General features: G+C 41.3%; 1 protein-coding gene and 2 long non-coding RNA genes across 4 annotated transcripts; 1 reads left to right on the forward strand and 2 right to left on the reverse strand.

Moving 5' to 3' along the window:
- Window positions 1–2,176: 2,176 nt before the first annotated feature.
- LOC143493457 (uncharacterized) lies at window positions 2,177–3,870 on the reverse strand. The gene is made up of 3 exons (XR_013125460.1): window positions 3,347–3,870; window positions 2,870–3,270; window positions 2,177–2,772 (listed from the first exon to the last, which is right to left on the reverse strand). It is a non-coding gene; the product is annotated as an uncharacterized LOC143493457 (long non-coding RNA).
- A 4,070-nt stretch (window positions 3,871–7,940) lies between these two features.
- On the reverse strand, window positions 7,941–12,100 carry LOC143493465 (protein kinase C delta type-like). Of its 2 annotated transcripts, XM_076991913.1 has the most exons (11): window positions 11,969–12,100; window positions 11,331–11,426; window positions 10,906–11,145; window positions 10,094–10,224; window positions 9,658–9,825; window positions 9,330–9,421; window positions 9,136–9,198; window positions 8,891–9,029; window positions 8,578–8,766; window positions 8,276–8,401; window positions 7,941–8,109 (listed from the first exon to the last, which is right to left on the reverse strand). In XM_076991913.1, the coding sequence occupies exons 5-11, from the start codon at window positions 9,757–9,759 to the stop codon at window positions 7,951–7,953; spliced, it is 870 nt and encodes a 289-aa protein (XP_076848028.1). In that variant the 5' UTR covers window positions 9,760–9,825; window positions 10,094–10,224; window positions 10,906–11,145; window positions 11,331–11,426; window positions 11,969–12,100; the 3' UTR covers window positions 7,941–7,950. The 2 variants fall into 2 exon arrangements, with proteins under 2 accessions (XP_076848028.1, XP_076848027.1); XM_076991912.1 differs by lacking the exons at window positions 10,094–10,224; window positions 10,906–11,145; window positions 11,331–11,426; window positions 11,969–12,100 and having other exon boundaries at window positions 9,658–10,075.
- A 200-nt stretch (window positions 12,101–12,300) lies between these two features.
- Window positions 12,301–14,177, forward strand: LOC143493467 (uncharacterized). The gene is made up of 3 exons (XR_013125471.1): window positions 12,301–12,482; window positions 12,913–13,004; window positions 13,423–14,177. It is a non-coding gene; the product is annotated as an uncharacterized LOC143493467 (long non-coding RNA).
- Window positions 14,178–14,639: the final 462 nt, after the last annotated feature.

Consider the following 14,639-nt stretch of genomic DNA (forward strand, 5'->3'; position numbering starts at 1 on the left):
ATATATTTAAACACACCTTTAAACACAACTTACACAATGTGTGAAACACACATTTAAGTACACACACAGGTGAAGTGAGCACACGTGCCCGGAGCAGTGAGCAGCCTCTACAGCAGGGATGGGCAACTTCCATGATAAAGAGGGCCAAAGATTTTTCAGCACTATTATTGGAGGGCCACATGACCACGCACTTCAAATAATTGGATATGAAAGACACTACAAATTATTCTCAATAAGAACATTTTCAATTAATTCAGATCTGTATGTTTATTGCACCAACATACATCTATTTTCTGCATATAAATGCATTAACATGTCCTTAACCCTACCAAGTCTATGGGCATTTTTGCTGTTTAAGCATGGTTACATAAATGTGTCTCTAAACATACTTAATTATAGCATTTTACCCACATGTCTCTTTTTTTTTTTCTTTTAATTATTAAATTATTATTGATCTATTTGCGGGCCGCCAGTTGCCCATCCCTGCTCTACAGCCTCTAGGGCTGAAGTGCCCTTGGGTAAGGCACCTAACCCTGAAGTGCCCTTGGGTAAGGCAGCTAACCCTGAAGTGCCCTTGGGTAAGGCAGCTAACCCTGAATTGCTCCACGGGCGCTGTAGAGGCTGCTCACCGCTCCGGGCACTCATTGACAACTACAAATGATTATAGAATAGAATAGAATGCCTTTATTGTCATTATACACATGTACAATGAGATTGAAAGCTTACCTTTTTCAGTGCAAACATACAGAATATAAAAAGTATCAGAAAAATTTTTACACTATAGAATAATAAAGATTTTTAAATTTAAATACAATAAAGGTGTGGAGAATTTCCAGTTCTAGTTTAAACACTAAGATTTGCATGTTAAATAGTTAAATAGTAATATTGCACATATTCCACATATTATTGCACTTATTATTATTGCATTTATTATATGGTGAGAGTCTATGGGATTGGAGGTTCAGTTATGGGATCAGTGCATGTGTGAGTTCAGTGTGGTGATTGCTTTGGGGAAGAAACTGTTCTTGAATCGGTTTGTCCTTGTTCTGATGCACCTGTAGCTCTTCCCTGAGGGCAACAAGTCAAACGGATCAAAGCCAGGGTGGATGCTGTCCTCCATTATGTTTTTAGCTTTTTTGAGGCAGCGTGAGGTATAAATGTCCATCAGGGATGGAAGAGGGCAGCCAATTATTTTCTGTGCTGTTTTAACTACTTTCTGGAGTCTCTCTCTGTCTGCCATGGTGCAGCTGCCATACCACACTGTGACGCAGTACGTCAGCAGGCTCTCGATGAAGGCGCGGTAGAACACCAGCAGTAGGTTGGAGTCCAGCTTGTGTTTTCTGAGGACTCTCAGAAAGTGTAGCCTCTGCTGAGCCTTTTTGATGACTGCTGTGGTGTTTCCAGTCTAGGTTGGCAGAGATAAGGACACCAAGGAACCGGAAAGTGTGGACCCTCCACATACTCGCCGTTAATGTATAAAGGGGCTAGGTTGGTGTATAAAGGGGCTAGGTTGGTGTATAAAGGGGCTAGGTTGGTGTATAAAGGGGCTAGGTTGGTGTATAAAGGGGCTAGGTTGGTGTATAAAGGGGCTAGGTTGGTGTATAAAGGGGCTAGGTTGGTGTATAAAGGGGCTAGGTTGGTGTATAAAGGGGCTAGGTTGGTGTATAAAGGGGCTAGGTTGGTGTATAAAGGGGCTAGGTTGGTGTATAAAGGGGCTAGGTTGATGTATAAAGGGGCTAGGTTCGTGCTGTGTTTCCTGAAGTCGACGATTATCTCTTTGGTTTTCTTTGTGTTCAGAGATAAATTATTTTCTGAGCACCAATCTGCCAATTTCAGGATCTCCTGTCTGTAAACTGTCTCATCTCCTTAAGATGAATTGGGGTGCCCAAACTTTTTCAAATGACTGTACCTACAAATGTTTCCCATAAAGCAGCGTCTGAGCATGTATCTCTAAATATGAGAATCCAACAAAAAGCAGTGTATTATAAACCATTTGATCATATGCTCGTGTTTAATTGGCAAGTAGTAAAAATAGCTTAAATGCACCAATATTCATACAGTGCACATATATACCACACATAAAGCCAAGAGAGCTTATACCAAATATCTTTCCACTATACACCATACACATATACAGTATAAGACAAAAAGATTTTACACTTATGTAGCGCCCCCCTAGTTAGTAAGTGCCAAACTACGCCACCCCTTAATTAGTGCTTTTTTACTTAGAGTAAGGGGAACTCTAAAGAAGGTAGACAAACGTCGGTGATGCAAAAATACAGTCTTTATTGAAGACAATAGACTCTGTCAGTTTAAATTAAATAAAACAAGAAACAATCTAAGAGGTGTTGACACTACCTGTTTGTGGTTTGGAGACTGAGTAAAGACAGCCAATTGACAATACCACTCGTGAATAATCTCTAAAATTCAGCCACACACTGCAAATGTTTCCAAATCACACTCTAAAGTGAACACAGCACCCGATATGGCTGCCTCTATCTCAGTCTCAACATAGCCACATCTAAATAGTACTGGATCAGAATACTCAAGAGACTCAAGTTAAAAAAAAGGTACATCGACCAATAACTAGACACACAGGTAGTCACACAAGAGTAAGGGTTTTTAAAACAACGGGTCACTTAAATACCCCTGAGCAGCATATCATTAAAAGACCACTTTATGATTTGCTATGGTAGGATCTTTTAGATAAAAGAACACAAAATAAAACAAAACGGTAGAAAACAGCAACTGACACCCACTGAAGCTGTGGCCCTTCATATACACAAAACAGAAAGAAACATTACATTCAGTCAATAAAACATTGACTACGTTCAACATTACGAATATGATTTAAAAAGACGAAACATACCACATTCATCAGGGTTGACCAACTTCACTCATGGACAGGATAGCAGCTTGTCACAGAACACTGGATATACAGAGTGTAATTAAAAAAACCATATGAAACCTCTGGTTTAGGCATACTAAAACATTTTCAGGTGTTTATAAAGCTTTAGAGAATGCACGGTGGCTAATTGTACCTGGTAACCGATCATTCGTAAGTCAGTAGAAGACAGAATGGATGTGGCGTGTCACCAACAGACTAAAATAAACAAAGGAGCTTTACTCCGTATGTCTGAAAGGGTGCGACTAAAGCTCGAGCATGATTACCAAACTCGCATACCTCGTACTCTGTACACACACCGGCTGTTGCTACCTTAATGACCTGCGGCCACTCCACCTGAACACTCCTATCCTCGCGTCCCCACACTAATTAAAACCAAACCATGTTTAGTTGCTCCATCAGTCATCTTGTGCAAAAGTATAATATGCAACTTAATCCTACCTTCGGACTCGCTGTTACAGACACGCTTCTTCTAGACGCCGCCACCTGCATGCACTTTAGCCACCACGCTATCCTCTAGGACCCCACAGGTGTCCCTATATATGCCTACCTGTAAATGGCTCACCCAATGCAGGTGCTACTCTACTCTAGGACGTCATCCTTCATGTGCGCACCAAAACAAAGAAAGCGTCGCCTTGGCTATGCTGGCTACACTTATTTAAATGTTAACCTGTGCAAATATGCATGGTTAATATACATGTCACATAGGGCTACGTCCCCCTCTCTAGCTGTCACTCCGGTACTGTTCAATGTGCCTGTGTTCTCCTCGTCTGTTTATCCCGCCCTGTTTCTATGCTTTCCCTCTGTCTGTCACACCCCTGTCGGTGTTCTCTCCTGCTGTCAGTCCAGTCCGTGTCTTCTGTGTGACCTTGTTTAGATCCGTTCCCCAGTAAGTCCAGTCCATGGCTGTGTTTGAAATAGCCTACTACAGGGTTGCCAACTCTCACGCATTGAGCGTGAGACACACGCATTTGACCGTTTTCACACGCTCTCACGCCACACTTCCGATATCTCACGCCGAAAAAAAATATCCAGTTTATTTACCTCAGATCCACATATATGATTCAATACGTTACTAGTTCGCTAGCTCTGGCGCCATCCACCGGCGATATAACACTGAATCTGTGTCCATCTGTGAATCTGTGTTCGCCCCCCCCCCCCCCCCCCTCCGCTCAACAACTTTCGTTCGCCACCCCCCCCCCCCCCCCCCCCCCCGCTCAACAAAATACACTCGCCACCGGCTCCAGGTTAAAATCTCACTCCAAGCGAACGTCAAAAGTTGGCAACCCTGCTACTACATACTACTGGCGTACTGATTGAGCCCCAAATCAGTATGCCCAGGGGCGGACTGGGACAAAAAATTGGCCCTGGCATTTTTGGACCAGACCGGCCCACTCACACTCGATAACGCTTTTCATACTTTTCAGTTTTTTGAATGTGTATACCAACAGTTTACACTCTTCAAAACCATGTACCCTAAGCCATGCCATGAGTTTACAGGAATTAGTGAGAGTGAAATAAAATAATTTTTAAATCATTAAATACTTTCAAAAAGTTTTGTTTATTAACAGTATGAAAATGCATATTGAACCACTCCATCACAGTAATGAATGCAGCATTCATCCAACTGGGTGTGCCTATGTGTTTCAGGGAGGAAGACAAGAGAAAGAAAGAATAGAGATGAAAAATAAAGGATCAGATGCTAACTCTTCCAAGAGTAGTACTCAATAAATTGTGAACTTACCCAGTCAAAAGAATGAATGTATGTTTTTTTTTATCTCAACATAAGGAATTAATTATTGTTGTTTTATCTGAAAAACAGACACACAGCTGCATTGGCATAATACTGGCAAAAAAAATTGTCATTGTAAAAAATAAGATTTTCTTTAATTAGAGCCTACATTTTCTTTAGCCAGCTAGGCTAAATGGCCCCAAACACATCCAGGAGAAAAAGTAGCTAAACCTAGGCTTACAAGTTAAACAATCAATGGCCTAATAACAAAATCAGAAAACTGCCCAGTAACTCAGTTTAATTGAATGGTGGCTTTAAAAATACACCTAGAAATACTGGATTTATGAAGATTTGTGAAGAGGCACACAGCAGCATTGGCATATGGCACAGGCAATAAACAAAATTACCATTTTAAAAAGTGTAATTTCCTTTAATTTCTGTACATTTTCCCTAAACACCTCCATAAAAGCTACCAAACATTTCCCCTTCCTACCAAGCATAGCCTTAGCCTAGCCTACTACTCACCCCACAAATATTAATAGTATAATAATGAAAATAGAATGCTGCCTGCTGAGTGACTTAGTACTGTTTTTGTTGGTGAATGGAGGTTTTAAAAGTGTTCTCACATTTAAGACTATTTAGTTCAGAATGGAAGACATAAAAGTACTAAAATAGGCTTATTTTCTCATTCAGTCAATGTACACAAAGTCTTATAATAGAGGTAAGTGCGTTATTCACTTATTTTACCTTTTGCATTTACAATACAAACTAACTCGGCCATAGAACATTAGCCAAAATGATTTTATTGATGTTTTATCAATTTATCAGATTTGGCAAAGGGTTTGGTTGCTTAACCCTACTCATTTTATAGCTGCTCTGAAAGGAGTCAGGCTTACCGCACGTTCAGTACATGTTTCTGTTCACTGGCCACCGTCACCACTGTCATCAGCCACGGGAGCTGATGAAGGCCCTGCTGTGGCCAACATTTGAGTAATTTTTATACATTTGGCAGCGTTTACTTGAAGTTCAAGCTTCTTTTTTGTCGTAGTTTCTCTGCACCTCCTTTGCGCTTTTTCTCCATCTCAGATACTCACATACGTTATGTTAATCAACGTTAGATTGCACTACGCACCGGCGCATGGAGGAGGGGGTGTTTGATGATATGATTGGTACAGCTCTGTGTCAGTAAAGAAAATAACCAATGGGCTGCATACCAGCGTGTTTAAGGACCGGTAAACTCTCGCGCTGACTTTTTTTTGCCAAATGCATTATGCAGGCAGCAGGAGCATCGCGAAAGGTGTGTTAATGTGATTCGCCAGACAAGTGTCAATCAGCCAGCCTCCATCTGAATCGGCCCACTGATCTACTTGTTTTATGGGCCGGTCAGACCAATATATAAATAGATAAAAAAGTGTCAGGACTGTCGGCCCAAATAGCACGTCGGCCCACCGGGAAAATGCCCGGTATGCCCGATGGCCAGTCCGTCCCTGAGTATGCCGTATGCAGTATGTGACCAAAATGAAAATTTCCAGTACGCGAAACATACCCGGATGACCTACTACTTCCGCAAAATATTCCAGTACGCGAACAGAGCTATCTTCGTGGTGTACTGCATCCCATCATGCAACGCTACGTTCACGTGACCCCGTAGTGTGCTTTGCTTTTGTCGCATACTGGAAACTGTACTGCATACTACTACGAGGACTAGTATGCAGTATCCAGTATATACTGAGTCCAGTATGCAGTATCCAGTATGTAGTAGTCTATTTCGAACACAGCCCAGGTCTTCTGTTGTTCACCTTGTCTTGTCTGTCCCTCCTTCCTTGCTTTCAGCTCAGGTGTTTCTAGTTTGTCTTGATGTGTTTGGTACTTGTACTCCCTGTGTTTCAGTCCCTCTTTGGAAGTCACTCTGGTGGTAATCCTGGTTCTGTGTTTATCTACCTTGTTCTGAGTTCTTGTGTTTGTTTTATCCTCTGTCTTTTGTTATCTGAGTTATCTTGTCTGGTTGTTAGTTCTTGATTTGTGATAGTTGTATTTTAATTAGTATGCCTCGTTACCCTCGTATCCTCTATGTTAACACTCCAGCTATTAAACCCTGCTATCCTCAGTATTTGTGTCCTCTTAGCTCTCAGTCGTTACAATACCTTTTAAAATGCATTGTATTTATTTCCTTTCTAAGCTTTATGCACACAAAAATGAAACCATATGCACATGTGCTTAAATTAAATATACCCCTGCAAACTCACAATACGATTTCAACTGTACATAATCTATATCTTTTTATCTATACTTTCAGTAACCTCTTTTGCAAACTGGGTTATTAACCCTTACTCTGCCGTTCCACATACTTTAAAGGTGTTATCAGTGATTCATGGACACAATCAATGAGGGATTATCTAATGTTTTTGAATTACAATAATGAATGGTTACTTGAACAAAACATCTACATCGGGGGTAATCAATTAAATCTTTCCGCGGTCCATTTTTGGCAGATAGCTCAGACCTTAGGTCCGGGTCCGCGGTGGCGAACGAAAGTTGTTGAGCGGGGGGGGGGGGGGGGGGGGGGGTGAACGTAACACTCAAATGGGTGGTGAACGTTACACTCGTCTGAAAATAAATTCTCCGGTTTAAAATATAGTCTCCCGTTAAAAAATTTTTGGCATTTGGGTCCGTATCCAGTTAATCAGGAATGTGATTGGGTCCGGACAGGACGGTGTTCAGGTCCGGATCCGGACCGCGGTCCGCCATTTGGTGATACCTGATCTACATGGATTTGGCAAGGGTGTATCAAATATTGCCTAAAATGGAATACATAACCTGGAGGAGCCGTTATGGCCAGTTGACACCTCTGTGAATCACCCCCAGACCATGCCCAAAATACAGGTTTTATTTTGAGAAGGGAGAGTCAGTGACACATAAAAACACTGGCTGTATAGTTTAATCACACATTTGTACTGTATCTTCTTCTGCCATGTTAAGATGTGGAGCAGGTTGTCCATCACTTGTCCAGGTCAGTCATGGCCTGGTGGTAGGGAACTGGTCTTGTGACCGGAGGGTCGTGGGTTCAATTCTCAGACCTGAGGCCATGACTGAGGTGCCCTTGAGCAAGGCACCTAACCCCAACTGCTCCCCGGGCACCTGCTAGGGCTGCCCACCGCTCTGGGCACATGTGATCCACAGCCCCCTAGTAATCACTAGTGTGTGTGTCTGTGTGTGTGTGTTCTAACTGCACAGATGGGTTAAAAGCGGAGGACAAATTTTGATTGGGGTGTATAAATCACAATTGACAAAATATGGCACATTTACATTTTTTTTATTTACACCCCTGCAGGAGATGCTCCATGTGCTGGTTGACGAAAGAAAAGCCAGCAAACGCACTCTGGTCCGTTAAGCCAATCAAGCCTTTCTCACACATGGACAGGCGGTCGTTTAATAACTCCTGCTCGCAGTTGCCACCGTCATTGGATGATTTCTGTGGTTGGAGGAGAATGGAAGCAAATCACATGATGAACAGAGGCTGCTTTTCAGTATCTGTATTTTTCCAATTTGCTCTATGAGCATACAGTATGAAAAGTAAAAAAAAACAGGAATGAGAGATGACTGTAAGAAATGGAAAGAGATGGAAAGAAAGCTCATACCACTGGCACGTAAGGGGGTTGGATCTCTCTCCTCTCCAGAGCAGACCAGTCGACGATCTCAAAGAATGAGTGACCTCGGATATTAGGCACAACACCCAGTCTATAAGAAGGGTCTTGCTCAAACAGCTTTGTTCATGGAAGAAAACCAAAAGCAAGAATATTATTCATAATAGAAATATCTCAGTGTGTCTATTCATGTCTTGGTTGTGAAGTATTATTATTATTATTATTATTATTATTATTATTATTATTATTATTACTATTATTAATGTGTCATCAGGTGTGGTTTTGTGCATGCTTACTCGTTCTAGCATGTCTCTGGTATCCAGAGTGATCCAGTCAGGGAAGTCAGGTATGTCCATAATGATGGAATCAAAAATATCATCTATCTCTTCACCATCGAATGGAGGCTTACCAATCAGCATCCCATATAGGAGCACACCAAATGACCACCAATCCACAGAGAATGAATACCGCTCACCCAGAATGATCTACACACACACACACACACACACACACATGCACACACATTCACATTCAGGGCATACTGAATTACATTGACATTGCTACAGGTGAGAACATTCAATGTCAAATTCATTTGATGCCATCTCATACCTCAGGGGCCATGTAGTATGGTGTCCCACAGAATGTTTTGCCAAGATTGTCTCCAAAAACATTCTCTTTGCACATGCCAAAATCCGCAATTTTTATGTGACCTTCTCCATCCAGCATCACATTGTCCAACTTGAGATCCCTAATGCAGGAGAGAAATACAAAAATGTGGCAAAAATGTGGTTTAGTAGACAAGAACAGTAAAGGTGAAAATACAGAATGTCCATGTAGATTTGTTTGTGTGTTACCTGTGGATGATGCCCTTTCCATGAAGGAACTGGAGTCCGCACACAATTTCAGCTGCATAGAATCTGGAAGAAAGAAACAAACCAGGAGCCATCAGACCGGACTATAATTACACACACCTACGTTTATATTTATATAAGGCATACAAAAAAACATTATTGTGTGTGTGTGTGTGTGTGTGTGTGTGTTGCCTCACGTGGTTGTGTAGAGGTCAAAGCTTCCTGTTTCCCGTATGTGGAACATCAGGTCACCTCCGGTCAGGTACTCCATGACAAAGAACAAGTGCTCCTAACATGCAGACAATGCCATAAACACTTTGGTATGAGTACAAGCAGAATTACTGACTCAACAATCATCTAAATACCACAGTGACTCCATGAAGTATAAGTTACAGTAAACAGTTGTGACAATGCCTGGTGTGGTTAATTACTGCCTATACAAAAGAGTCCTGCTGGACACCCCATTACTGTTGACTGAGAGGTGGAGCAACTGTATAATGTAACCGTTAATTTGTTCTTTACTACCTCGGTCTGAAAGGTGGAGTAAAGGTGGGTGAGGAAGGGACAGTCCCATGCCAGAGCTAGCACCCGCTTCTCCACCATGGTGAACTCTACGTTATTATTCATCACGTCCTTCCTCAAGGCTTTCACAGCAAACAAATCCTTGCTGCCCTTTAGTTCAGCCAGAAAAACCTGAGCAGGGACCAAGGGAGAAAAATAGACAAACAGACCAGAGTGAAAGAAAAATAAAACACACATACACACACATCCATGAAATATGAAGATTTGATGGAATAGAGTTTGTTTGGTCTATTCTTGTGGAAATAGTATTTAACAATAGAAGGGCAAAAGGACAGACATGTAAAAATGATAAGTGAATAGTCAGGAGAAGTGAAGAGAGACACAGAGTCAGTGTGTGTGTGTGGAGGACGTGGGAGCAGTGTGACGGGGAAGACTCTACCTTGCCATAGCTTCCCTGGCCCAGTACACTGTGGAAGGTGAAGTGCTCCGCAGTGATGTGTGTCTGGTGGCTGATCCTGGACAGGGGGCGAGGACTCGAACCCTCACACAGTCGACCACATGGAGACGCATCTACAGAGATGTACAGTACATTTTTACACATCCAGACATCTAGCTGACTTGGGTGAATACCTCAGCCAGTAGTTTCTGGCTGATGCCACACAGATTAGCCACTTTAGTTTGGCACTTGGTCTAACCCAAGTTCAAGTGCATATAGTTTTTTTTTTTGTAATAAATATTTTCTATCATTGGGTGAATTACAAAGGCAGCCCTGCTCTTCCCTACAGGGATGCATGTGACACCATTTGCCCTGTGGCAAGAGACGCCAAAAGTAACGCAAAGCGTAAGCTCAGAGGGGATAGAGCTTTTTCCATTGCTGCTCCTAGATTATGGAACAACCTACCACTGCATGTTAGACAAGCCCCTTCACTGCCCATTTTAAAAACAAGTCTTAAAACCCACTTTAATTCATTGGCTTTAAACACAGCATGAGACTTTGTATATTTTTAGTTTTTACTGCTTTAGTTTAATTCTTTGATTTGTTATATTGATTCCTTTTACCGCTTTAGTTAATATTGTTTTATCATTATTTGTTTTATGTCTAATGTTCTATTCTTATGTACAGCACTTTGTTTCGGCTGCCGTTCTTAAAGTGCTCTATAAATAAAGTTGAGTTGAGTTGAGTTATATGAAAATAACTATTGAACATGTTGATATCAGCAAATTACAATATGTTATCAACTTGAGATTCACCTAGAGATGGGTTGTAGGAGTCCTCAGTCTCATCCAGGAGAACGTGGAGCAGCTCCTTCCAGGCATCGTCCAGAGCACTTGTGTTCAACGAGACCTCAGTCTCGTCCAGGAGAACCTGGAGCAGCTCCTTCCAGGCATCGTCCAGAACACTTATGTTCAAAGAGACCTCAATCTCGTCCAGGAGAACGTGGCGCAGCTTCTCCCAGGCCTCATCCAGAACACTGTTATTCAACGGTGCTACTGCAAAAAAGATTTTTTCAAGAAGCCATAATTAAATATTACATGAAATTAACAGGTGAATGTTTTTCATCTGAATTGTGTTAATGTGTGCTTGTTTGATATGAATAACTACTGAACACGTTGATGTCAGCAAATTATGAAATATGGTATCAAATTGATATTCTGTATGAATGTGTCTTGGTCACCTAGAGATGGGTTATAGGAGTCCTCAGTCTCGTCCAGTAGAACGAGGAGCAGCTCCTCACAGGCCTCATCCAGAATACTGTCATTCAAAGGTGCTACTGCAAAAATGATTTTTTCAACAAGTCCTAAGTACACGTTACAATGTAATAACAGGTCAATGTTTTTTTAGCTGAACTGTGTTAATATAAGCATTAGGTAAGCAGTAGATATATGCGACATATAGCCCGGTGCGGGTTATACAACATTTTCCATTTAAAAAGACTTGGTAGGTGCGGCTTATATTGAGGTGCGCTCTATAGTCCAGAAAATACGGTATACACAACCCATTAAAAAATCCCTTCAAATACTTTTTCTAATCAATAAATATACAAAGCCAAGAAGAAAGACACAAATGTAATAGAATCGTTATTATTTGATTTATATTGAGACTATTACTATTTGTGGACCTGGGTTTGTTGGTATGTTGCCATAGCAACACCACTGACTTCATAAAAATTAACCTGTCAAATTATCAGTTTTTTTTCTATTTTTCACTTATTGGTTTTACCAATAAACACCAAATTCAGCTGTGTTAAAAGAACAAAATAAGCCCCAATATATGCCCCAAAATAAGTTGTCACTATTGTACTCATTTACTCACTGAGGCCATGGGTGTTTTCGGTCTCCTGTATTGGTTCTGTTCCTCCGTATATCTCCTCTGTGTCTGTGTCATCCAAATCTTGGGTGCCGATGCACCAGCACCAGAGACAACACCTTTTAATATCTTCCCACTTCATTGTCTTTATGTGGACTGATATGGAATTATACTGTACATGCAATTTTATATATACCCTCATTTGTTGTGCCGTCGTTATGACGACAGAGCAGGTATTATGACGTCATGTGGAATTATGGGAATATATATTTTTTATTCGCTCTGTGCACGTGACGCTTCCGCATGCCCATATACTGGCAGTATCATTTCCGGTTATCTCGGGCTCGACTACAGAGACACGTCAACAATGACGTTTTACACGCGCTGTTTGCAGGACCTCCCTCGGGTGACGGTCAACGATGTTCATCGGATCGTCAAGACACACATGCCGCGGCTTCTTCGAGCGAGAAAGAGAAAGATTTCAAGATGTACATATCTAGTTATATTGACAACTACGAAGGTGAGTGTTCAGTGTTAGCGCTAGCACACAGCTAAACGTAAATTAGTTAGCGTTAGCATTGTGTGTGTGTGTGCGCGTGTGTGTGTGTGTGTGTGTGTGTGTGTGTGTGTGTGTGTGTTAGCTAGCTGGTCGTGTCTGAACACTAAACTTCGTAAGAGCTTAAACTCAAGATCAACACAAACCCGGCGGATCCCTGTGTTTAGCCCGGCCATGACTGGGTTAAACAGCGGAATCTGTGTTTGTAAACAAAGCGCAACTCGACGGTGTTCGCCGACGCGTGTTTGTTTACAAAACAACGAATATTGTGCTTTGTTTACAAACACGGAATCCGCGCCGGAGACTGCTGTTTAACCTGTCTCAGGACTGAGTTATCTCACTTCACTATTAAACACATACTGTGATTAAGTCTATTCTTTTATTTGCATTTTAGTGTGGAACAAAGATCAGGTGACAGGAGAGATGTGTGTGAGGGCGACCTGTTTTAGGTCGATGAAGAAGTCGGAGAAGCCACACAGCTCGAGTGTAGGGTGACAGTGCTTTAGAAGATAGATGCTATGAATGTTGTTTTTAGATTTATGTTTATGGGGATTAAAAACATTTTGTTGGTGAAAAGTAAGTAGTGGAGTAATGTTTTGAGTAATGTTACCTGGCAATGTGAGTATGACTTAATGTCAGGAAAAGTGAATGTTAAAAGGCAAAACCCCCAGAAACTGTATTTGTTCAGATGTTTCCTGATTTACTTTATTGTAAATACTATTGAAGCTGGTAAATTGTTTATGTCAAATGAGGGCCACATTAGGCAACACTGTAGACTATTAGTGACAGTGTATTCTAATTATATAGCCTTTCCTGGCGGATTTTATTTTGTAAACAGTTTTTTTAATTAAATTGCACTTGATACTGTTTCTCATTGTATTTGCTACATTTTGTATTTTTGCAGATTTCATTAGATGATTCGAGACCTGCTCATATGTTGCTGGGACAACTTTGTGCAATCATGTGGTGGCATTGCTTTATCAAACTGCACATTATTCACAACTAAGAGTTCCTGCTGTTCCTCCTGTCCTGAGCTGCACAGAGAGTGAGCAGCAATGGCACAAGCCAAGAACTTTGGTAAGTAATAATATTCTAAACTTTGTACATTTGTGTAAAAATGTAGGATGCTATGAAAAATGTCAATAAACACAGAATACAGTCATATTGTCACGTAGGGCTACGCCTCCTCTCGTAGCTGTCACTCTGGGTTCCCTCATGTCTGTATTCCCTGCCTGTTTATCCCGCCCTGCTCGTTGTCTCTGTGATTTCCCATTGTTTGCCACGCCCCTGTTATCATTGTTCGCACCTGGTCCTTGTCTAGTCCTGTGTATAAAAGTCCCTGTGTCTCCCATGTCCGTATTGGTCTTTTTGTTCAAACCTGTGCCTAGTCATTCCAGCTGTTCGTAAGTTTGCGCCTTTGTGTTATCCGTCTCCCATGTGTTTTGCCTTTTGTTCCTTAGTTAGTCTGTCTTGTTGTTTTCTGTACCCGTTGTCATGCCTGTGTATATTTCATGTATGGACTGCCTTCCCGATCTGACCTGCGCCCGTTATTTCGACTCTGTCAATGGAATTTCCTTTAATAAATCTCGCTCTCCTCAGCGTTTGTGTCCGCCTCCCTGTTCTGCCCAGCGCAGGTCGTTACACATATACTACTTATTTTAAATTACAAAGACATCATTTCAGATATTAAGACTGCAAAATGTAATTGATTTAAAAAATAAAAAGCACATATATCACTGCGCTGCTGACAGTGATCCACCACCCATATAATATCTGCTCAGGGGTGGTCTGGGCCATAAATGAGTGGAGTGAAGACAATCAATCTATGCAGAGAAATTGAATGATCTTTAGTTGTTGAACTACTAAGCTGGCCTGAAAAGAATTGTGCCAACTAAAGTGGCCAATAATTATACCTACTCACCATAACGGAAGTACTGTTTTGCATAAACAAACTTTAGTATGCATCATTACAGTAACATACAAATGAATATAAAATACCACAGTATAGATTGAGTTATTCAACCATGCACATTAGCAGTATGAGTATAAATAAATAGTGATCTCTGTAGATATATCTCTGATCATTAGGATCCTCTGCTCTGTAAGTTATGTTGACTGCTC

This window comes from Brachyhypopomus gauderio, unplaced genomic scaffold, assembly GCF_052324685.1.
Source record: "Brachyhypopomus gauderio isolate BG-103 unplaced genomic scaffold, BGAUD_0.2 sc87, whole genome shotgun sequence".
In the NCBI taxonomy this organism is placed as follows: domain Eukaryota; kingdom Metazoa; phylum Chordata; class Actinopteri; order Gymnotiformes; family Hypopomidae; genus Brachyhypopomus; species Brachyhypopomus gauderio.